At 40.8% G+C, this 25,290-nt stretch overlaps 3 protein-coding genes across 3 annotated transcripts in view; all 3 read left to right on the forward strand.

The window, feature by feature from the left end:
• The window catches only part of plcl5 (phospholipase C like 5), a 77,190-nt gene extending 64,189 nt beyond the window's left edge, over nucleotides 1–13,001 (forward strand). Inside the window, exons 5-6 of the mRNA XM_046034191.1 lie at nucleotides 7,558–7,667; nucleotides 11,078–13,001. Coding sequence (XP_045890147.1) covers nucleotides 7,558–7,667; nucleotides 11,078–11,530 — 563 coding nt within the window. The 3' untranslated portion in view covers nucleotides 11,531–13,001. The remainder of the gene's footprint in view (nucleotides 1–7,557; nucleotides 7,668–11,077) is intronic.
• The window catches only part of LOC123967290 (zinc finger protein 385C-like), a 611,432-nt gene that overhangs the window by 382,168 nt on the left and 203,974 nt on the right, over nucleotides 1–25,290 (forward strand). The gene's annotated exons all lie outside the window — the stretch shown is intronic.
• hcrt (hypocretin (orexin) neuropeptide precursor) lies at nucleotides 16,986–18,840 on the forward strand. Its single transcript, XM_046034546.1, has 2 exons — nucleotides 16,986–17,063; nucleotides 18,469–18,840. The coding sequence occupies exons 1-2, from the start codon at nucleotides 17,007–17,009 to the stop codon at nucleotides 18,838–18,840; spliced, it is 429 nt and encodes a 142-aa protein (XP_045890502.1). The 5' UTR covers nucleotides 16,986–17,006.

Genomic DNA, 25,290 nt, shown 5'->3' on the forward strand with positions numbered 1-25,290 from the left:
AGAGGTGCTGGATGATCCCCCCTGGGAGCTATTGATGGCTTGCCATCACACACACAGCTAATGGGGGACCAGATAGGCAGCTGGGATGCACACACTGGCACCTCCAGATGCTACCACTGTGTGTGTGTGTGTGTGTGTGTGTGCACAACTCCCACTACTACTACTAGCTTCCAAAATGGTTTTCTCCAGTGTTGAGAATTAGGGTTTCAAATGGCATCAATAGTTACATTAAATGATGTAGTAATAATAATAATGATTATTACTATTAATTAAGAATAATAATAGAATTGAACTTGTGTTAAATTCACCTCAGGGCAAAACCTATAGCCAATTATCAGCAATTTGGAACTCTGATTAATAATGAAATGAATAACTATAACCACAATTACTATCAATAGCTAGTTGGTTGAAGGATTTGGAAGTTCTACATAGAAGAGGTTAATTATATATTTACTCATATGCACTACTAAGGAAACCAGCATGTCTATCTACAAGCATGTATTTAACATGAACAAAATCAAAACATAAGATGAAATCTAACTAAACTGTGCTAAAGAACAAAGAGATGTGTGAGTGTGTGAGCTTCTTTGTTCTGCCTCCGTATTTCTCGCATTCACGAGCATGAACACACGTGATCAGAACAAAGAGGGCTTGTGAAGCAAGAGCTTTAAAGTTTTTGTGTTTAAGGCCAAATCAGAGGTTTATCTGTTTGTGTCATCTGTGTCGGATCGCAGTGCCAAGTTAAAAGGAGTTAGATAGTATGCAAAGACTCTGTGTCTGTGTGGAGCATAACATTAGTAACATCAATTTAGCAGAGGCTGAGAACTACGGTTACAATGATAATCTCACGTTAACCATGAAATGATCACAACAATGATCCTCAATGAAAAATACATCAGTTTACATTTACAAAGGTTAATATGCTTATGTTAGCATGTGAAGTTAGCTTGCAGAATTTGTGTTGTAGGCGCTGGCTAACTGAGTTGGTTTGCAGGCGTCTTAGGCAGGCACGTGTGTTGCTGCCATAAGAAAGGGAGTAAGCTGCTGCTGTCATCAGCATCAGTGGTCGAGTCCATAGAAAAGGGAACAAACTGAAGTTGCACTGAGGTTTTGTTGATCAGGTGACGTCATGGGTCACTGAGCAGTTATAGCTGAAACGTGGGTCTATGAACTGAATGCACTCCTAGGTGTGACTCCTGGAGGATTCCTGGAAAAAAAGAGTTCAATGACTCGCATGATAAAAGTTCAGTTTAATCCACACAAATGAACCACTCTTTCTGTCCCTGTGGTCCCAACACAAGGAAGGATTTCTTTCAGCAGTTTCTGAACATTTGAAACATCTTCCTGGGCTTTTGTGGCCATATTGGTGGCTGGTACAATTTTAACCCTTTAGCAATTTTAACAAAGGTAAAATTATGATCATTTTTTTAGCAACTACAGTCCCAATCAAACTCAATAGTACCGCACTACTCAGGAGATTGTTCATGTTTCAGAATATTGTTTATGTGTATTTTAGGATATAAGGGACCCAACAACATTTTAATTTTTGAATTTTAAAATAAATTTCTGTGTATATAGACAGAGATTCTTTTAGTTATTTTATTTTTTATTTCAGTTTTATTTAACAGGGACAATCCACACTAATAATACACAAATTAATGTATAATGTGCCAGAATTAGCCAAAAGGCTATTTTACATCTGCTGTCCCTGGACAGATGGTAATATCACACCTAAAAAGATAAAAGGAGTAAAATAGTACACGTAGATTAAGCCCAATACAAGTAAAAATTGACTATAAATGTGTAAAAATTGACTAGACCAACATAGTAACAAGAACAACATGGGTCAATATCAACACATTTTCCTGAATATGTTGTTGTTAATGTGTGCTGCAGTGTTATTTTATACAGTAGCAGTAGTCATATGTATAGGAATTTGCTGCACAGTTTTTGCCACCTGTTAGTGAGCAGGAAGTTGTAGAAGAAGAACTACTCTCCGCTTTTGTTTTTGTCACCAGTAGTTATAGCAAGAAAATATTAGGCAGCAGAGAGACTTGCAGGCGGATTAAGAGATGTATTATGCTACTTTGTTCTGTGAAGTACAGAAATTAAAAACACTACTAGTTTTCCAAGCATCCGCCTGTGTCTCTGGTTGCAACAAGTACAGTTTTGAGGTACTTGGATTTTTAGTATTTCTTGGTAGAGGCCAATTTCAAGGTCTAATGGTAAAATAAGTGGAAACACCTGTGGGTATGGGTCACAGGTGTACAAGGTCTTTTGGTGGAATCAACTGAATGGCAACTACAACGTTTCACAACACAAACACTAAATATAGCAAAAATGTGATAAAAGGGTCATTCTGTTTCTGTGTGCGCCGCCATATTGCTGTGACATCAGGTGTTTTTATGTTGCCAAACTCTAGCTAGACAGATTTTGCCAGAGTTTCTGACTTGAATGACGTTATATTTAACACTTTGAGAGGAGCCATTTTGCATAACAAATACTTTAACTTAAATACTTCTGTATCTTAACTCAAGTACAACAGAGTATTCTTTACACTGTGGTATTTCTTCTGTGACTTAAGTAAAGGATCTGAACTCTTCCACCACTGGCTACCAAATGATCATTATTTTTGCTAAAGTGAGAAGGTGCTCAGTTTTTTTTACAGTAGTAGATACATACTGAGCTTAGATAGTATTTGATTTTGGTTTGAGAAACTTAATGCTAGTAGAACAGCAGCTACATTAGAGACGGGGCAGTGCTTAATTAATCTATCAATACAGCACGCATCTATGTATCCTACATCCAGGTTGTGAGGCATTCAGGTGTCTGGTGTGAATATAGTCCTGCATCCTGCCATGTTCACGCAGACTGTGGAACATCTGCAAGCTCATTGAGTTTAGAAGCTGCCGCCTTCCTGCAAAAACTGACTGTGCTTATTTATTGATGCAAAGCCTCTCTCTCTTTGTCTGACCCTTCCGACTGTGTTGGTACGGTTTAAAGCCACACCATGTGGATTCCATTACCATGTATATCCAAAGAATAAAGATATTTCCCTCCCTTTGTCTTCCTTGTCTTTGTACAGTCATTGTTTTTTCTCTGCTTATCAGCAGCTGGAAAATCCCATTCTCTATTTGCAATGATGATATTCTGTCTGGGCTCTGCAGTGTGTATGACTGAGATAAATTAATGAAACACTGATCCGGCTAAATGTATCTCCTTCTCACCCCCTTTCCCATCTTTGTTGTCATCATTTCTTTTCATTAGATCCTGTTTAGAGATTCTGTTTGATTTTATTATTTACATACCTTTCTCTCTCCCTGGCTGAAGCGGTCTCTTTTTCTGTGCATGTGTAGTTGGAGAATAAGAGGTGCTACTGCAGTACTCATTACAAAGGCAAGAAACGCTCTCTGCTGTATGCAAAGACTGTAAGGATTTAGTGTGTGTGATTGTGTCTCTCAAGCTACTCAGTTTATACTCAGAAAAGACATTTTGTTGTCCCCTCAGTCCTCCTCTCTGTCAAAGCAGCCCCCCACCCCCCTCCTCTTTCTCTTTGTGTTTCCACTAGAGAAGCAAAGCATAAGCTCTTGTCTCATCAGAGTGTGCCGGGGGGGCACATTTTGTTTATTAACTCAAAATTCAAAGAGTTTAAGTGACAGTAAGAAACAGCAACTGTGTGACTGTTGGGGGAAGGAAATGCTTAATAATTGGGAAATTAAATGCTTTAAGAAGCTATATTGCGACAGGCCGCCTCCAGCTAATTTCATCTCTTATTCGGCTCTCTGTCTGCCTCACTCCCAAAGTTCTGTGGTCACAAATCGCCTTGGCTCAGCTCTGCACCAGCAGCAGCCCATTAACTACACCAGATTACAAGATCAAATCAGTCCTAAACCCTGTTAACACAACTTTCAGGCTCAGAAACAGATAGGCTGCCATGGCTGTACATCACCAATTAAATGGAAATTAAAGAACAAGGTTGACTCTGAAGGCCAGATATTGTATCATCTGTATTTACTTCTTGACCTCTTGATCTGTTGTAAATGTGTTGTGGATTATTTTGAAAAATATTTCTTGAAGTGAGTGTCAAGCATCATACACTTGTGTCGTATGGCTGGAGTGACATTTGCAGACATTTGGGGTGGTTCAAAGAAAAGTGGGTTGAGATGTGTATTGAGTAGAGGTAATTCAGATTATGTGATAAAGTGTGATGTAGCCTAAGGTATAGGTATATGTATATTTTCAACAGGATTTTGGTAACACAGGGATTTTTATTAATTTTTTAATGTAATGCACAATATATAACTATATTGCCAAAGTTTTTTGGGACGCCTGCCTTTACATGCACATGAAGGTTTAATGACATCCCATTTTTAATCTGTAGGGTTTAATATGGAGTTGGCCCACCCTTTGCAGCTATAACAGCTTCAACTCTTCTGGGAAGGCTGTCCACAAGGTTTAGGAGCGTGTTCATGGGAATTTTTGACCATTCTTCTAGAAGCACATTTATGAGGTCAGGCAAAGATGTTGGATGAGAAGGCCTGGCTCGCAGTTTCCGCTCTAATTCATCCCAAAGGTGTTCTATCGGGTTGGGGTCAGGACTCTGTGCAGGCCAGTCAAGTTCCAGTCAAACTTGCTCATCCGTGTCTTTATGGACCTTGCTTTGTGCACTGGTGCGCAGTCTTGTTGGAACAGGAAGGGTACATCCACAAACTGTTTCACAAAGTTGGGAGCATGAAATTGTCCAAAATCCTGAAGCATTAACAGTTCCCTTCACTGGAACTAAGGGCTCAAGCCCAACCCCTGAAAAACAACCCCACAGCATAATTCCCCCTCCACCAAACTTTACACTTGGCACAATGCAGTAAGGAAAGTACCGTTCTCTGGCAACTGCCAAACCCAGACTCGTCCATCGGAATTGCCGGACAGAGAAGCGTGATTCGTCACTCCAGAGAACACGTCTCCACTGCTCCAGTGTCCAGTGGTGGCATGTTTTACACCAATGCATCCGAATAATCCAAAGGCCACACGACGTTTGGAGGTCTGTCGCTATTAGAAAGTTGGCGTCTTCTGTGCGCTGTGTGCCTCAGCATGCGCTGACCCCGCTCTGTGATTTTATGTGGCCTACCACTTTGTGGCTGAGTTTCTGTTGTTCCCACTTTGTTATAATACCACTAACCGTTTAATGTGGAATATTTAGTAGTGAGGAAATTTCACTAATGGACCTCACGGTACCATGCTTGAATTCACTTAACTCCTGAGAGTGACCTATTCTTTCACACATGTTTGTAGAAGTAGTCTGCATGTGTAGGTGCTTGGTTTATACACTTGTGGCCATGGAAGTGATTGGAACACCTGAATTCAATGATTCGGAGGCATGTCCCAATACTTTTGGCAACATAGTGTATGTTGTACCCGACATAACTAAAAGCTAATTCTCATCTGCAGTGCCTGGGCAGGTTTGATACCTTATTATTCTTTTTGGCTTTTGGTGCTGAGACCTGGCCTGTGTATATGTGTATACATGTTCACACATATTTGTGACAAATATGACGGGTATGTGTAGTAGAAGACAATGTAACTGCATGATTAGACAGAGAGAGTATGGCATACTTTCATTGTACAAATTGTAAGCAGTGCATTGAATATTAAAGCCTTATCTATTATATATATATTATATAATATATAATATATATAGATATAGATATATAGATATATAGATATATATATAGATATAGATAGATATATATATAGATAGATAGATATATATATAGATATATATAGATATAGATAGATATATATATATAGATATAGATAGATATATATATATATAGATATAGATAGATATATATATATATAGATATAGATATAGATAGATATATATATATATAGATATAGATATAGATAGATAGATAGAGATATATATATATATATATAGATATATATATTAGAGTCAATTACTCTCACTGTCAGAAGGGGGAGACAAAGGTTCCGTACTGCAGGTTTAAGCCAAATATTCAATATTATACAGCTCTGTTACCAAGCGGGAACTCCGGGTCTGAAAAGGGAAGTCAATGTGGAAGTGCCTTAAACTTGCATTCCAAAATGGCCAGCCGGGGGTGACTACTGGTTGATTACATTGGAGTCTATGAGAAAATTTTCCTACTTCTCACATGATTTATTACCTCAGTAAACACTGTCCTAATGAGTTTTTGGTCTCAGTTGCTAGTTCCATGATGTTCACTTTGTAAATTATGGTCCCATTTAGAAAAAGAAAGGAAGATAAAGCAGCTTTAGGGCGTGGCTACCTTGTGATTGAGAAGTCACTACAATGGGGATCTGTCAGGTATATCCCTCTTGTCCAAATATAGTCATTTCTGGTTCCAATAAAACAAGATGGCAACAGCCACAATGCCCAACTCGAGGCTTCAAAACAGAAGTCCACAAACCAATGGGTGATGTCATGGTGGCTATGGCTTCTTTTACATCTACGTCTTTTGGATTATCTGTGTCCGTTACATACATGCCATCTCTACCCATGTAATTTAGGATAAAGTATTGAGTAATTTTTCAAAAAACAAGCAGTTATTGTGAATTATTTGCGTATTTTGTCTTGTGAAAGTCTTTGCATTGAATCAAAGCTGGATTGGCATAAGGTCAGTTGTCTGGGAGAGACTGACAAGCAGGCTGAGAAGTACAGCTTTAGGAAGAGTTTGTTCTTAAAGCCCAGAGGATTAGTAATGTTCTGCCTGGGCTAAATGAAGCCCGACCTACTGATAGACCAATTAAAGGTTAGCCTGCATTGCATTACCTCTATTTTGCCCCCATTAGTAATGCAGCACATTGTAAGGTGAACTGCTATTGTGGCCATTAAGGTGCTCATGAAGAGCTGGCTAGATGTCTTTTGTTCTGCAGACTTTGTGTTGCACACTCCTATAATTAAATACTTTAATGTTTATTGTCTTGCATTAGAAGCATTGTATTCCAGTGCAATGACAACAATTCGTGCTACCTCCCCACAATGCACAATAGATGTGCAATTAAAAATAAGTAATGCGCTTATTTGTACAGATGCACATAGATATACCCCTTCATATATATGTACACGCACACACACGCACGCACACACACGCACACACACACACACACACAATCATACATGCACATAGACACATAGAGTATATACAGTTAGGTATGGGGCAAACAATATAAAATAAATAAAGGTAATACACACATATTACAAAATATAACAGTAGTTGTCAGCTACACTCAACAGAACAAGGCACATTCAGCCAAATTCTTTAATTAGGTTTATAAAGTAATTGTCCTAATTTGTGTGTGTATACTTCAGATATTTGCACTTGTGGAACAACAATTTAACAATTTCTGCTACTAAAAAATCAGACGTTTGAAAATTATTGCCATTTTCAACTTTTCTGACTAAAATGTCATTTTTGCATTGCAGGTCTGTTTTTGGCTTTATATATAGATAAATATAAGCTTTAAATTGTATATTCTATGAAAAATTTACATGTCGTGTGTTTCTGTCTCTGTGTCCAGGTCTGGACTTCCATGAAGACCTGCATTGCATTGGGGCAAAGGAGGGTTTAAAAGGCCGCAAACTTCAGAAGGCCATGGAGAGCTATGCTTGGAACATCACAGTCCTCAAGGTAAGATGGACTGAACCACACCTGGCATGTGACCTTCAGCACAACCAAGACCCCTATATTTTTCTAGAGACTTGAACCAGCTGGATAAGCAATCTCAGAGCCTGTTGCTGAGATTAAACTACATGGTGTCTTAAGAAAGCTTTCAGGGCTAATTGTATTTGCCTCCTCTCTAATCCCTAAATCTCTTAATTAATTACTGACCATTCCAAGTTCTGTTTTTTTATTTGATCGTGTAACTATGTTGATAAGACATTATAGGATTGTTCACACTTGTTTGTAAACACACACATGCTGCTCTGTTATTTCTCCTAAGGGTACATTCGGCCCCTTGGTTATGTCTTGAAGATGATGCACAGCAAAATGCATTCTTGTCTCTGCTGGCCCCATGACACAGGAAGATAAGGTTGTCCCATGCTCTCATCTCATTGCGTCTATGAGCACTGGTGGTAATACCAACACTGATAAAACACCACATGCTGCTCAGACTGTGCTCTGCACAGTGGGCCTGTTTTGCTAAATAAGGACAGAGCAGCCAGGATATTTTTATCTCATCACTCTGAAGTTATTTAGTATTGAGTGAAGAAGCTCCCTTGGCTGAGCTTTTTGCTTGAGTGTCAGGTTAGGTAGATGTTTGATTGCTTAATCTTCTTTACCTTTTCATGTCTGCCTTATGAGATAGGAAGTAAAAATTAGGACTGTTTTGTTTGGTTTTTATTAATGATAAATCTAGCAATCATTTCACTATAGTTTAGTCTATTAAATGTCAGAAAATAGTGAAAAATTACCATTACAAGTAGCTGGAAATCACTGTGACATCTTTAGATTGCTTGTTTTACCCAACTAACTGTCCATGTCTGAAGAAAGGTAATTTACAAAGCTACAAATCCTCAAGGTTAGGGAGCTGGAAACACCTTCTTTGATAAATGCCCTAAATAATTAACTGATTATCAAAACAGTTTCTGCTAAATTTTTGACTCATTGAATAACTGACTATACCTTTCAGCACAAGTGTAGGTATTGGCTATAGCAAGGCTGTGTTAAAAGTATTTGTGTTCTTGCTTTATTTCTTGCACTAATACAGCAGCAGACAGATTTATCTTAATTAACCATCATTGCACTCTCTAGAATTGGGAAGTACGTGTGCTTAAGTAGCATAACAGATGGATACAAACCTAATCCCTACCTCACCCGTACTCCCTCTATACTCATCACCCCTAAACGCACCCAGCTCTTCTCCTTCCTGCGATGTCTCTCCAAACAAACACTTCTTCCTTTCCGTGTCCTCTAATTTCTTCGATAAGCCACATTCTCAACATGAATGCATCTTAGCGTGCACATGATTCCTCTTCCCATTCTTAAGTGTGAGACACAGATTACAACTGAACAGTTGGTAGGAACCTATTTGCCATGCCCAGTTATTTCACCTGTCAGCCTCTCCAGATTATCAGCAGGCCTGGCAGCAACTCACTGGTAGATGGTGAGGAGGGTGTGAGGAAGTGAGAGAAAGAAAGAGAGTAGAGTCTTCCCTTTGTCTCTCATTCTCTGTTTCCCAAACTCCCTCTACACCCTGTCTTTGACAGTTACAGTCAGATCAGAGCTGTCATGGTGAATGAGGGTATTTGCCCATTTCTCCCTGTGACTCATTGTACCTCCCTGTCAAGAGAAAAGCAAAATCAGAGAGACAAAAAGAGAGGCCTTTAGGGCAAGTGTCAAGCATATTGCCACCCTTTTTAAGAAGAATAACTGCCCCACAACCATGTTGCAACTTGTTGTATTTGTTGTATTTTCTACTGTATTTAATTATTGTTTGAGGCATTTATCAGACCTAATAGAGCCCCTACTAAAGTGGCTGAGCCTGTAGCGACAGAAGGCAAACTCTGGCCTTGTTTTGTCTTGCCACCATAAATGACAGTTCAAGTCGAGATGCACGGCTTTCAGTCCTCTTCGTCGTCCGCATTCACATACAACTCTCTATCCACGTCTTTAACCTTGAAATAATGAACAGTAAAAGCATGTTGTTGACCGCTGATATTCTGTATGAAAGGGACTGATTTTGAGAAACAAGGAGGAGATTAGGATAGAATTTAATGAGGATATAGTTGTGGGCTTTGGTGGCTGCCCTTGCTTGAGCTTAGCCAGCTGTAAGGGTGAATGTACGTGAAAACAAGTGCCGTTGTGATTTGGCTCTGGCAGCAAAGGACAGGCTTCTCGCTGTCTTATTGTATGCCTGGTGAGTCATGACTTACATAATTCCTGTGTTTCAAACATATGACTTATTCATGCTCGTGGTTTGCGTGCTGGAGTGGCTCAGGTAAAGGCCACTTGCAGCATATTGACATCACCTGGGCGTTGTGTCCAGGGCAGCACTTTACTCATTCTGCAGTATGTTAGACTGCTGTGCCTGCCGTGTGGCACTGAGAACGTTATCCCTTTCACCATTTACACAATCTGGTCAGCCTGTGCCTCTTCACAGGGATGTTAACTTAACGAGCTGTCACAGCAGGTCAGATAGAGTCCAGAGTGAAGTTCAGTGGCAGGCAGGGAAAATATGCAGATTCACAGATGAGAAGACAACTGCTTTCAACTTGTGAGCAGATGTTTGGGGTGGGCGGTGGGGGGGGTCTAAAGAAAGTGTTGGAGCGGACACACTGAAAGAAGGGGGTTGTGGCAAGACTGAGAGGCCTAAGTGGAGTCAAAGATTTAAAGACAGTAGAAGTGGAGAGAGTTTTATAATGGCATGTGGTCAGATTTCTTTACTTTTTTTTCTTGTGGCCAGTTCTATTAATGTAAGTACCTCTTACACACAGAAATAACCGCCTGTGGAGAAGACTCTACCACATTTCCACATGGCAGAGACAGCTAGCTTAAGGAGGCAGACAGCCATGGAAGTGTCCCAGATTGACTTGACTGTGCTGTAAAGCAGGAGGCCAGCCCTGACCACTTCCTCCACATATGGCAGGGATTCATCTCTGTGGTGCTCCCGAATAAAGAGCAGAAACGTAGTATAACATTATCACCATATGACAGTACAATTCACCAGCTGAGAGGAGCAGAATGAAGGGCTGGCAGGCAACCAAAGGCCCTCTTTCAGTGGCTTTATACTGCCCTCTTCTGTTGCTTATTAGTTAATACACTACAGGAAAAATATTCCTGTACCACTTTTACCTTATCTTTTCTCCTTATTTCATCTTTATTTAGCAGGTAAAGGTCCTTTTGAGATTAAAGTCTCATTTTCAAAAGAGTTCAGGCCAAAAAGGTTTCATAGAACTAGATGCTCTTATCTAACTCAGTTAGACTGTTAAAGCAGCCTTGAAGGAATGGATATCAAAGATGTTTCTTAGTATTTTTGTTGCCCTAAAATTTGATATGGTTATGTGTTGTTGACAAAGGAGTCTCTCTTTCTGTCTCAGGGCCAGGCAGATCTGCTGAAGCACGCAAAGAGTGAGGCACTGGACACCCTGCGTCAGATCCACTGTGCAGCTCAGTCCTGTGGTCTCAGTAAGAACGGAGCAACTTCCCCGCAGCTCCAGCACCATCCTCACCACCAGCCACAGCAGGTCCAGATACAGCAACAGTCTCAGGCCAAGGCCCACCTACAGCCCACATCACTGCACCACTCCCAAACTCAGCCCCAATCCCAGACCACATCTCAGGCTTATCTCCATCCCATTCCCCAGCAACATCCCCAGCTACCAGCTCTCCCTCTGGTTCAAACTTTCTCTAAGCCACCGGCCTATCACCAACCCCCACCCCTATCACAGCTCCAGTTTCAGTTCCAGAGCCAGCAGCAGAGGGCAGCAGGACCTCTGGATGCCATTCCTGAGAAAGAGGTGGTCAGTGACGATCCTGCGAGATCCTGCTGACCCGCAGCCTGTGCCCACAGAGAATCCCACCCAACGAGAGACAGAGAAAGTGAGATAGAGAAGCAGAAGGATGAAAAAGAAAGGCAGGAGGCCAGTAACAAAAGGGAGATGGAGGAAGTGACTGAGAAAGTTAAAGAGATGATGATGGTGAGAAAGGGTCGTCGTGTTAGAAGCGAGACACAAGTCTGAGAGTCTGAGTTGGCCAGAGTGCTGAAGGAGAAAAGAAAGAGAGACCTGACACTTCAATCACACATTTCTAAACAGGATGGAAAACTGGAAAGACAGTGTTTGCTTTTCTGTGTTGTTGATTTGGAAGATCCTCTTCCATCTGAGCCAGGAAGTTTAGGTCTCTTCTGTTGTCTCTCTTGTGAAAAGTCCAAAAGGGTAACAGATGGTAACAAACTTCTGATATGTGTTTCTACATAGGAACGTGTTCAGTAGTTGGATCAGTGACTTATATATCTCTGTCTCTCTCTGGGCAATGCTAGTTACATACCCCTCCACTATGTACTCTAGCTCTGTGGGTACAGGCTTTACCTCACATTGGCATTTTCTACGACACATTTGCCTTTTCATTTCCAGAGACTCCTTGGCATGTCTTTGAGCATTTATTTCTTCATGTTCACACTTTTTCTCCTTCATCTTAGACATAAAGCTAAGCGCAAACCCTTACTCCTTTCAAAGAGGAGGATGCCCATTTTTATTTTAAGTGCACAAAGTTAAGCAGCTCGATTAGGCTGAGCTCTGTAGGAGTCACAGATGACCATTTCAGCGCAAATCAGGGAGCTGTAGAGCTTAAATAGAAAAACTAAATGCAGCTGATGTGTTTAGTCACATGGACACTCTTCTTGCATCCCTTGCTGGTCTCAACCTCCATCAAGCCCCACACATCTCCAGTGTCATTCCTTTGGATTAAAACATTCCTGGACTATCCCCACAGGTCTCCTTGTCTCCTCCCTTGGGGCTGTGTGTGTAACGTTACGTGAGTTGGTGTTATGGTCCCCAGGGTGGAGCTAGCCCACGTCCATAGGTGGCGGGGTCACCAGCCACTCACAACTGGAATAGTTGACCCTGCTTGTTAGAGGTCAATGGTCAACAGGTACATGGTACTGCTGTCAATAAAAACACAAAATAAAGTGAATATAGATGTAAACTGTATTTAAAATGTACGAAAGAAACATATATTGCTATAATAATTCTTGCAGACACAGACATTAATAATTGATATTATGATAATTGTTGTTAGTTCTATTGATATTCTGTTTCTTTTTTAACATTACTTCCACATATACAGTCATTTGACACTTGTTGGTTCTGTGGTGCAGATCAGGACAACTGGTGCATGTGGGACTGGAACGAGGAATTACGGGTTAGCGCTCAACACAAGGGTCAAACAATAACCAGATATGTGTTTCACTGCAAAGTGAGTGTGGATTCTGTTTAGTGGCCCATTAAAACTGGCTTCATTGTTTATCCCGTCTCCTCTCGTTCATTTCTCTTTAATGACTTTCAAATGAGGATATGCCCGTTCATAATTTGACTTGAATTTCAGCAATAAGTGTTATGTTAATTCTCTTGATCAATTACCATTTAAAAAGAAGTAGGCTATTTATTTTGTCATGAATGAGTTTGTCTATTTAAAGCAATGCTTCCTGTTGTCCATAAGATGGCAACACATATGAAATAAGTGGTTATGAGGATGAAAGGATGAAAAGCAACAATCTGAAAGTCAGTCATTTCTTTCAAGTGATTTTTGTGATCCTGTTGTTGTTTTATGAGAGGCCGGTATTCGACGGTTTACAAAGCAGCTCATTTCGGAGCAGGGGTGTAGCTAAGAGTTACTGGTGTCACAGCCCGGCTCTTGGACTGTAACAAAACGGGAGACACTAAACTAAATAAAGTGATTCATTAATAAGAAAATAAGCAAAACCAATGAGTGGGAAGAATGTGTAAAGTCAGTAATGTAGGGAGTGGATGAGTGAAAATGTGCTGCATGGATGTTGTACTGTAAAAACAAAGACAAAAAACTAAACGAGCAAAAGAAGCCGTGAGATAAGGAAGTCCAACCAAGACTGACTGCTCTGGCTTATACAGTATGTGGCATGGGGCACACCGGGCCCATTACTCTGCCAATCAGGTCTGCAGCCCTGAAGAAGAGAATAGAATAGAATAGTCTTTATTGTCATTGCACTGTGAAGGTACAACGAAATTTAGGGTGCTCCCACGGAGCCACCTTTGCACGATAAAAATAATAAAAGAAAGAAAGAACAAAAAAGACAAAAACAGGTTAAAACAAACTATGTTCTCATAAAAATAGAGACACAATAATATATACAACCAGGATATATAAATATAAAATATGTATATATGTTTACTTGTATTGTATATTTCTATATACACACACAAAATCTAATAAAAAGGCAAAGTCTTAAAGTGTCTATAGTTACTACAAGAGTGCAAAATAGGGGGGAAGTGGGCTGATTGTCTGCTGTTTCGGGCGTTATTGGGTGAATTGGAGGCTTATGTGTGTGAGTGTCCATGGGCACGATCAAACAGGGGGTAGGCAGGGTGTGAGTGGTCTCTTGTGATGGCCTTAGTTCTCCTGAGGCAACAGGATATGGAGATGTGTTCCAGGCTGGGCAGAGGGCAGCCAATGATCTTTTGGGCAGTGTTTATAACCCTCTGTACCGCCTTCCTGTCCTCAGCTGTGGAGCCTGTGTACCACACACTTACACAGTGCGTTAGTACGCTCACCACAGAGGAGTGATAGAAAGCCAGCAGCAGCTTCGTTTCCAGATTGTTCTTCCTGAGGACACGCAGAAAGTGTAGCCGCTGCTGAACCTTCTTGACCAGGGCCCTGATGTTATGGGTCCAGGAGTAGTCAGCAGAGATGTAAGTGCCCAGAAACCTGAAGGTGGTGACCATTTCCACCCCATCTCCATTTATGAGGAGAGGGGTGTAGTCCTGTCTGTGCTTCCTGAAATCCAAAATTAGTTCTTTTCGAGCACCAGCGCGACAGATCCTTCTGCCCTGTACGCTGTCTCGTCCCCTTCGTGGATACATCCAACTACTGTGGTGTCATCCGCATATTTTATAATGTGGTTTGTTGGGTGGGTTGGAGAACAGTCATAGGTGTACAGGACGTACAGCAGAGGACTCAGAACGCAGCCTTGGGGGGAACCAGTACTGAGTATGAGTGTGGAGGAGTGGTGGGGGCCTAGTCTCACAGATTGTGGGCGGCTCGACAGAAAGTTTTTAATCCAGATACAGGTGGGGAGAGGGATCTGTAGCTGTGTCAGTTTACTGTAAAGAATGTCGGAAATGATTGTATTAAACGCTGAGCTGTAGTTCACGAAGAGCATCCTCACATAGCTCTTCTTGTTTTCCAGATGGCTAAGCGCTGTGTGGAGTGTGAGGCCGATGGCATCCTCCGTGGACCGGTTTGCCCTGTAGGCAAACTGGTGGGGGTCGAATGAGGGAGGGAGACTGTCTCTGATGTGCTGGGAGACTGATCGCTCCAGGCACTTCATAATTACAGACGTCAGAGCGATGGGTCTGTAATCGTTCAGGCTGTCTATGGCAGTTTTTTTGGGAATGGGGATGATGGTAGAGGCCTTCAGACATGTGGGGACGGTAGCATGTATCAGGGAGAGATTGAAGAGTTTAGTGAGGATCCCCGTCAGCTGGTCTGCACATGCTTTAACCACCACCCACGGGATGCCGTCGGGACCAGCAGCTTTCCTGGGGTTCACTGCTCTCAGGTTCTTCCTCACCTCATGCTCCTGAATAGAAAGAGGTGCAGTGCTAGAGCCAGGGGGAGACAGTGACTGCAGGTGTGTGGTGGTGATCTCAAATCGGGCAAAGAAGCTGTTTAGCTCCTCTGCCAGGGTGCTGCTGCTGGAAGATGTGAGAGGGGAGCGGCCTTTGTAGTTGGTTAGGGCCTGAATACCCTTCCACATCTGTCGCGGGTTGTTGTCGATCAGATGTCCCTCTACTTTCCTCTTATAGGAGTCCTTGGCCTGTTTAATGCCCCTCCTCAGGTCAGCTCTGGCGGTGCAGTAAAGAACTCTGTCTCCCGTCCTAAAGGCAGAGTTACGAGCTCTGATCAGTGTCTGGACTTCACTTGTCATCCAGGGCTTCCTGTTTGGGAAGATCCGAATGCGTCTCTCCGCTGTGACGTTTTCGATACAGCACTTGATGTAGAAGAGGACAGACTCAGTGTGCGTGTCCAAGTCCTGATCTTCGAAAGTACTCCACTCTTTTCAGGCAAAGCAGTCTTGCAGCTGGGTGAGAGCGTTTTCAGGCCAGGCTGTGATGGTCTGTGTGGCTGGTTTAATTGCCTCCTGAGGGGGGTGTAGGCTGGGAAGAGGAACAGGGTGAGGTGATCTGATTGTCCGAGATGAGGGAGGGGGGATTCTCTATAGGCATGTTTTATGTTGGAGTAAACATGATCTAATGTGTGCTCTCCCCTAGTGGCACACTTAACGTGCTGATGGAATTTGGGGAGAACAGTCTTAAGGAGTGCTTTATTAAAGTCCCCCGCGATGATGTGAGCGCCATCCGGATAAGCCCTCTGTAGTTTAGTTACCATGGGCTGAAGCTGGCCGAGTGCCGTGCTAACGTTAGCTTTGGGATGGATGTAGACAGCAGTCATAGTGACTACTGTTAGCTCCCGTGGCAGGTAGAAGAGTCGGCACTGGACAGACATGGCCTCTAGGTCCGGTGAGCAGTAGGTGTCAATTACTCTACTGTCTGAGCACCAATCTGAAGACAGAAAGAACACCAACAGCAGTATGAACTGTGCAGAGGGGCCGTCACACTGGCTTCCCAAAAGAGTAATACGAGGGCAGCGTGAATGCTTATACTGCCTAGTTGAATGTTTTGCGTTATGTACTTTTGCAAACATGCTGCTCTTAAAGAATTGCCCCTAGTGGGTTTAATAAAGTTGTTGAATTGAAAAAAAACAAACATAATTGAAGTCTTGGGGACCTTTTCAGCCCACAAGTGAACACTGTGTTAGGAACAAGATAATACACAAAACTGTTTTTGATGTGTTAGTATGGCAGCTTTTGTACCAGAGAATAAAGCCCATAGAAGCTCATTAGCATGACTTTTGAATGAGCTTGTCATTAGAACTGAGAAAGGGCATCTGGGCTTTTTCTATATTTATATTTTAGAACTCACTACTCATTATAATGGTATGTCTTCATAAAACTTTGGCATGCAGCCACAAAGAAATACCTGTAGTTCATCAGAGGTCCAGAGAAGTGTCTTGGAGATGATCTGCAACAGGAGACTAATTAATGTCAGCGAGCTTGACATCACTTCAAACAAGAGAATTTAGTTTTTGTGTCATGTTTGTGGTTGGCCTGAATGACGTCCATCCGTGTGGACCTCTCTGAACAATATAAAAGACACTCGTTTCTCCCATGGGGAGAAAGAAGATCAGATTACTCCCCTTCAGACAAGCCAGAAGATGACGTGGCTCTCGACTAATTTCCAGAAAGCTGCTGGGATGGACACGTCTAATAGGGTAAGACAGCTTGAGTTAGATTTTTTATTTATTAGTATTTCATTGAAGTCAGCTGGGATTGGCTCCAGCCCCCTGCAACCCTGTACGCAGGAGAAGCAGTTGACGATGGATGGATGGATGGATGGATGGATGGATGAGTATTTCATTGAACATTGCAAATTCATGGTTTTAAAACTTGCATAAGGGATGTTACTCATTTATGAGTTTGCAGCCAGGTCTTTCTATGTTTATAAATCTTTCTGAAGATGTATTTTCAGAGGCAGCTGACTGAAAGTGTTTTGATAAATTTGTTGTTAGTTTTGATAAAATGATCAAGTTTATGTTAGTTTTTTCATTTGTTCTGAACATTTCCAATTGAGCTTTTTACAAGTGACACTGTTTCACCATGTCACCGCAAGTTCACATGGAGAAGCAATGGTACTTGGGTTGCATTCACGGGGAACTGTAGGACACCCTTTCTTACAAATTTCTTTTGGACAGACAGTTTTCTCTGTTCAGGGGATTAATATGGATCATTACTGGGACATCTGAAGTAGTTGAAACTCTCTCAGTGGTAATCATGCATATAGTCATGAGTAATCAACGTCTTTACATAGTAATTTTACCTGCAAATTAGCTTAGGCTGTATGTCCCTCTCTGTTCCTATGTATCTGTTTCTATGAATAAACACAAATAATAATTTAGGTTAATTACTTATACATGACTGGGGTTGCACATTTTCAGTTATAAGAACTTTTAAAAAATAAAATAGATTCTGTTAGACTGGTGTGATGTGGAGCAGTGGATAAGACGCCTGCCTTTGGTGTGAGAGACCTGGGTTCAATTCCCCACTGTGAGACATCCACCAGTGTGTCCCTGAGCAAGACACTTAACCCCTAGTTGCTCCAGTGGCGTGTGACCTCTGACATGTATAGCAATTGTAAGTCGCTTAGGATAAAAAGCGTCAGCTAAAATGAATAAATGTAACGTTGTTTATGTAATATCACTTTGACTATAGATTAAGGTTTTAGCATGTATGTGGAATAAATTTCTATTAGTTTATTGCAGATTCAGTGATTCATGTCAATAATGCATGGATAAATAAATATGCACAGAACCATTATCCCAACTGTCGATTATGGTAATACTCAATGTATCCATGACTAGAGGTTATGGTTTTATTATGAATATTTAGAATAAATGTCAGGTGTTTGTCTAACCATCCATGATTAAGTCCTTTGAGTCAATCAGCATTAAACATACACTTTCAAGATCTAATCAGCAAAATGTTAAGCATGGTGTATGCACATAAAACATACATGCTTAACAATATTTAGATTTTGTTAAGTGGAGTTTTGTAACATTTTACAGATCGTATTTTTGTATCAGTTCATTTTAGTGTAAAGTAACCTTTTTTGCCCAGCAGAAAATCCTGGTGCTGGTTTTGATGTTGCTGCTGTCTCAACTGGCCTGTGATGCTCACAGTGTGTCTGAGTGCTGCAGAGAACCGTCTCGCTCCTGTCGCCTCTATGTGTTGCTGTGTCGCTCTGGCAGCAACACCTCAGGGAGAACGCTTACAGGAGATGCTGCCGCTGGCATCCTCACTCTGGGTAAACGGAAAGAAGATGAGGAACGCTTGCAGAGCCGACTCCACCAGCTCCTCCAAGGCTCCAGGAACCAAGCAGCAGGCATCCTGACTATGGGGAAGAGGACTGAAGAAAGGTCTGGGGAGCAGTACATGGACTGGATGGCTCAGTCAAGAACTACCATCACAACGCCCCTGCCTGATTTAAGCTAAATACCTCTTGGTATAAGTATACTGAGACTGTAGGTACAAAAAAAAATCTCACTTATTTGGTGAGTGTTATTTCAACAAATGTATATTTTACTGCTTATGTAGAAACATTTTTGTGATTTTCTTTGAACTGTGACCGCATGAGATAACTCTAGAACAATGTGTAATTGTGTACATATGGACAAAATCTTGTAGTGTAATAAAATATGTAAAGCTGACAACATGTCATTAAGTATTCTTGGTGGGTTTTCTAGGTTATATATTTCTTAAATCTATTATTAAGAAAGTGCTCAAAATACATCAGCTACCTGACATCACAACATTTGACAAAAATCAAGTGCATTGATGATTGTATCACGGCTCAAGCTTATAATGCAGTCCCTAGAAAACCCAAATCATGTTAATAACTATAATTATATCCTGTATTCAGAACTGTTCAAAAGTGTGGAAAAAACAAAGTCAGTGAACAGAAGAAAAATATAAATCAAATCAATATTTGGTGTGACCACCCTTTTCCTTCAAAACAGCATAAATTCTTCTAGGTTCACTTGCACAAAGTCGGGGATTTCGTAGGCAAATCGTCAGGTGTATGATAAAACAATTATACCAAACAGGTGCTGTTGATCACCAATTCAATATTTAGGTTGAAACACACTCATTAACTTAAACAGAAAAACCTGTGTAGGAGCAATACAACTGGATCAGGCACAGACCAACTCGGCTAACAAGGTGAGGTTGCTAAGACAGTTTAAAAGTCATACACCATGGCAAGACACAGCAACAAGAAACAAGGTAGTTATACAGCATAAACAAGGTCACTTCAAGGCAGACAGGGGTTTCTAGATGTATTTTTCCACGATTTTTTGAAGAAACTTGTTGCAGCAGATGAAAGACACATCATGCTTACTTCCCTTTGCAATCGGAAAATGTCCAACAGTGCTACCAGCTTATAATTGGCAGAAAACAGTGGGACCTTGGTTCACCCATCTACTGTCCACAGAAGTCTGGTCAGAAGTGGCTGTCATGGAAGACTTGCGGCCAAAAAGCCATACCTCAGATATGGAAACAAGGCCAATCAACTCAACTATGCACAGAAACACAGGAACTTGGGTGCAGAAAAATGGCAGCAGGTGATAATTCAAAATCTGAAATATTTGGCTGTGGCAGAAGGCAGATTGTTTGCCGAAGGGCTGGAGAGTGTTACAAGAATGAGTGTCTGCAGGCAACAGTGAAGCATGGTGGAGGTTGCTTGCAAGTTTGGGGAGTTATGCTGAGAAGTACATGCAGATACCTATTTATCATGCAATACTATCATGGAGTCACCCAATTGGCCCCAAATTATTCTGCAGCATGACAACAACCCCAAACACACAGTTAAAGTAATTAAGAACCATCTTCAGCAAAAAGAACTGATGGGATGGTCCCCACAGAGGCCTGTTGTCAACATCATCGAGTCTGTCTGGGTTTACATGAAAAGAGAGAAGCAACTGAGGCTGTCTAAATCCACAGAAGGACTGTGGGTAGTTCCCCAAGATGTTTGGGCCAACCTACCTGTAGAGTTCCTTCTAAAGCTTTGTGCAAGAGTACCTACTGTACAAGAATTTATGCTGTTTTTAAAGACACCAAATGTTGATTTGATTTTTCTTCTGTTCCATTACTTAATTGATAAGAAAGCATTCTTATTTCATAGCATTTTTCCTCACAATCTTTCCATCTAACAAAAAGGCTGTGATTGAAACTACTCCAAGAAGTATGTAGCCAATCCGGAAGTCAAGAATTACTGAACAAAAATGTACATCCAAAATAATGCCTTTTGTGTGCACCTTGGATCATAATGGTGCCTTTGACCTTATACAGGACAACTATCAAGTCTCTGTTTCGAGGCTTTATTTTCTACTTCAATTCACTTCATCAATTAGTAGCTAGTAGAAGCTTAATGTCAGTTAAGAAAAAGTAAACAGAGTAGAAACTGTGGATCTCTGTAATTAGTAGGAATTAAATATTATCCATCTAAAAAGCATGCCATTTGTTCACTTCACAAAATTGAGAAACAGCATTGTACTGGAAACTGTATGGCAACACCCCATCCCAATAATTTTGTACAGTTAGTTATACTGAATACACTGAACAGCCTAGCTTCTCAGTTCATTCATTATATAAGACCATCACAGTTTGGGAATAAAGAGGACCACAAGATGGTGCTGATATGACAGATAAGTGATAAGTGCAGATCCAATAGGACAAAAAAATATATATACAGTTGTTCTAGTCACTTCTGTTTGTCCTGATCTACCGTATGTGTGGTATTCTGTAGCTCAAATATATTAGCATAATTGTGTGTATGTATTTATACTTGGTAACCATATTTTATAATATTTTTTTATAGCCCCACATGGATTACCTTGGAGGTTCAAAACCTTGCACGTTTTAAAGCTGTGGTAGGCAATTTAGTTAAGAAGCATTTTATGTTGTTGAAATTCTCTTTACAGCAATCTGTAAATAAAATGCTCTGACACAAAATGAAAAAAAAACGTATCTGTGGCTGTCGCAGGACTGTAATAAGTGCAGCAATCATTTAATTTAGACCAATGAATGCTTGCCTATCTGCATGTCTATCTGCCCGCCTTCTTGAACTTTGCCTGTGTATTCACTGTGCATGAAAATGTGTTTTGGGGGAGGGCTGAAGGAATGCGGTTGGATTTTTTCATCCATTTAAAAAAAGAAATAAACACAATTTAAAGTTCCTCTCAGAAGTAAAAAATTCAAATCTGCTTTTTAAATTTGAAAATGTTGGATGTAATCAGATTCAGAGAACCATTTGCATATATACTGAGAGACAAAGCCATACCCCTCCTTGAGTCTCTTTATGTAACACTGGCCTCTGCTTGTACGTAGTGTGCTTTTGCTTAGAGGATGCTTTATGAGACGAATGATACTTGTGTTTTCTGTACACAATGTAAGATAAATGGACACAATAATTTTACTTTTTTTCATCAGCATTCCAATATCTACAGATTCTTGTAGGAGTGTCATAGAAAATTATTGAGAAGCTGTGTATTTATGCAGATGTTGAAATGTTCTAGAAGAGAGTTGCTCAATTTGCAGAGGGAGATGATCTTATAGTTTGCCTAATTACTTCACTGGGACTCTTTACCTAACATTAATCTATGCTAACACAGATAGGCTACATTATACACAAATTTACACGTTTGTTTGTTACCTTTGGGGACATTTTATTGATTTGCCTTTCCTGGAGCTTCACCTAATAAAAACAGAAACCATTTTACCTCACACAATGCTGATTGTAATTGCAGTAAATACAAATTAAGGGGGACCAGATTATTTTAGACAGCTGTCTGACAGGGTACTCACTTCTGTTGCAGAGTAACCAATAAGCACAAAATGTGGGACAGATTCAAGAAGGACTGCTGCTCAGCAACATGTTACAGCATACACCTTGCCTCAAGCTGAATCTGTAATTTTACCATTGCCATTAGATTGCTGCTTATCTTGGCGTTAAAGGTGCTTTAAATCTGACAAGATGACTCTTTTGTGGATCAATATGTAACCTTTTCAAACAGACAAAACTAAAATACCTTTGATATGAAAACTAACATTGATTTTAATTAGCTGTGCTGACCACACGTTTGCTCTACAAAGAAGCGGTGTGTGTTATCATTTAGAAATACCGTGAGTGGGTTAGCTTATGTGCATGCTTATACTGTGTTACAGCAACTATGAATGTGGGTGTTTGTTTATGTACAGTATAGGTAACCAAGTAAATGTGATATACATATTGTGATATTGATAGATTCTTCTTCAAGCAGCTGAACAACATCAAGTTTAACAGTAGATGTATAATTGAGCCAGACAGCGAATCATCGTCTAGTGCAGCTCTTTATTCAACCAGACCGCTGAACACTATGTCCATAGAAGAGCAGAAGTAGAGTCAAATCTTTATACAGATACAAAAGCAGTCTTGTCCCCTATGTTGTAGAATATCCCCAGCAACCAACACATGGTGGGTGTGTGTGTGTGTGTGTGTGTGTGTGTGTGTGTGTGTGTGTGTGTGTGTGTGTGTGTGTGTGTTATATTATGCATATTAATTGTGCATATTAATTCTATATGATCAACAATTTCAAGCGAGCAGCCTGAGCAACAGAATAGGATCTTGTACCTCCCAATAAAGAGTTTCAGATGGAGAGGTAGAGAGAGAGAAAAAGAGAGGAGAGAGCAGACAGAGAAGAAAGGGATTTCTGATCACTTCTCTGGGAGTGGCAAGTAAGATGATGTAGGTTTTATATGAGAAAGAGAGAGAAGGTGAAGGAGATACAAATAAATCCACAGTGTGTGGAAAGGGGGAAGGTTCAGGCTTTTGTATCAGAGATAGAGGGAGGGAGAGAGAAAGGCAGGGCACTCAGAGATGGCAGGAACCATGGTGAGCGGAGTTAGACTGAGTGAAGAGAAGCGGAGGCTTTGCTGTGATACTGGAGCAGTGCTGAGAGCAGAAGGATGCACAACTAAGCCTGACAGCTATTGACTCAATACTGAGAGCGAAATGAACACCTCCAGGCTCTCTTCCGAAGAAGAAATGTATGGTGCAAGTTAGTTGTTTCCTTTCAACAGCATAGAAAAGAAAATACCATTAGAACACTGTGGAAGAGTTACAAGCGAGCACGCGGAGAGGCACCGTGGTTCTCGTTCAGGTCCTCTTTGGGAAATAGTGACGAACTACTGAAAACTGTTTTATGAGAGTCTGCAGCCTTATCTCTAGTAAAAGATGCCTGTGATGAAGGGCCTCCTTGCTCCACAAAACACCTTCTTGGACACCATTGCAAACCACTTTGACGGCACTCGTAAGTATAGCTTGGAGTAATAATTTCCATAATACAGTTGTCCCGGCAAAACTTAATATGAAAACTTCCTATGAGTGCCTTTTTGTTAGATTGCATATGCCAATTCTGAGCTTGAAGTTTAAGTGTAATTTTTTGGACAGACAAAAAAAACGTGTACATCCTTGCCTGTGCTAGTTCTTTTGGCATACTGTATTACTACAATACGGTAGTCAATGTGATTTAAACTTTTTCTCCAGAGATACACATTGTGAAATCAAAATTGTGATGCCTGCAAATAGATTCCTCTCAGGTTTGAATCTGCAACTCTACCAGCTAAGCCTAGCTTTTAGGATTTTGGCCTTTGGCATTTTTGTAACCCAGTTTAGGATTGTGACTGGCACAGAAAAACACTGCTGTCAACACGTGGCCAACAGTCGTGAGATCCAATTATAAGAATGCAAGTTGTGACAGTTAACCAGAACTAGACGGGCAGGGCAGTTGGGGATGATACATTAGAACTGAAGAGCCACCTGTTTAACCACAACGCTGCTTAGAATGTTTCACTGTTGAGATTGATGCATTTATCAGTCAAGCTCTTTCTTTAAAGCAAACAAATGTTAAAGTATTTCATTCAAAAGTAATGTTAACAACTGTAGAGCTTATGTTTGTCATCTTTCCAAGGAAATAATACTATATCCACACAATGGCTTTGGAACGTCTGTATGTTTTATTGCATTAAAAATAAAAATATGCAAGATTAGGCATCAAAGCGTGACATGACGGGACTTGTGTTGCTACCATTGAACATACACTCACATACCTTTCCTGCATGAACTATGCTGGTATGTGTTATTGCGTATAAAAATTGAGCCCAACAGTTAGACAGTGGTTGTTTTTTTTCATGCTTCAACAGTAATGTTCATTTATGATGACCCTTGTTTTGTGTATGCTTTATGCTTTGTTCCTACCTTACTGGTCCAAATCGATAGTGTGCACCATGCCTCAGAATTAGCACAGAGTATAAAATCATCAACAGCCACTGGATAGCTCTTTCAGAACCTGGTGAAATGTGTGAAGGAGTGTGAATGGGTCAGACTGTCCATGTCCTTTACAACTTAATAAATTCAGTGTGATGACACTATCTCTGTCTGTGTCAACACACACACACAAAACTTCCATGACCCTGCTTTCTGTATGAGACACACACATAGATGTGCACATTTTCTCAATTTTGCCATAATACCTCTGTATCAGATGTGCAAGTGGGCGGATTGACCAAGTAGCTGAGTGGGAGGCGAAGGGGCCAACTAACAAGAGATGACTTCAGCGCAGAGCACTATTCAATCTAAGAACTGTCTCGAATCTTTCTTGGCTGTACTGAAAGCCTTTCTGTGTGATGACATCTCTCTGAAGACAAAGGAATAACTGCAGAGCTAAAAGTCTATTTCTCAACTCAATATCTCTCAGCAGAAGAAATAATACAAATATCGACAGTGTGAAGGTGACTTGAGGCTGGACTCAGGGGAATGGATATGCTTCTCCCATGTCACTGAAATGTGAGCAGGGAAATTAATTAAAATACATCATGCAGAGTCAAAGATGATCAGCGGGCTTTGAA

This window comes from Micropterus dolomieu, linkage group LG02, assembly GCF_021292245.1.
Source record: "Micropterus dolomieu isolate WLL.071019.BEF.003 ecotype Adirondacks linkage group LG02, ASM2129224v1, whole genome shotgun sequence".
Classification (NCBI taxonomy): domain Eukaryota; kingdom Metazoa; phylum Chordata; class Actinopteri; order Centrarchiformes; family Centrarchidae; genus Micropterus; species Micropterus dolomieu.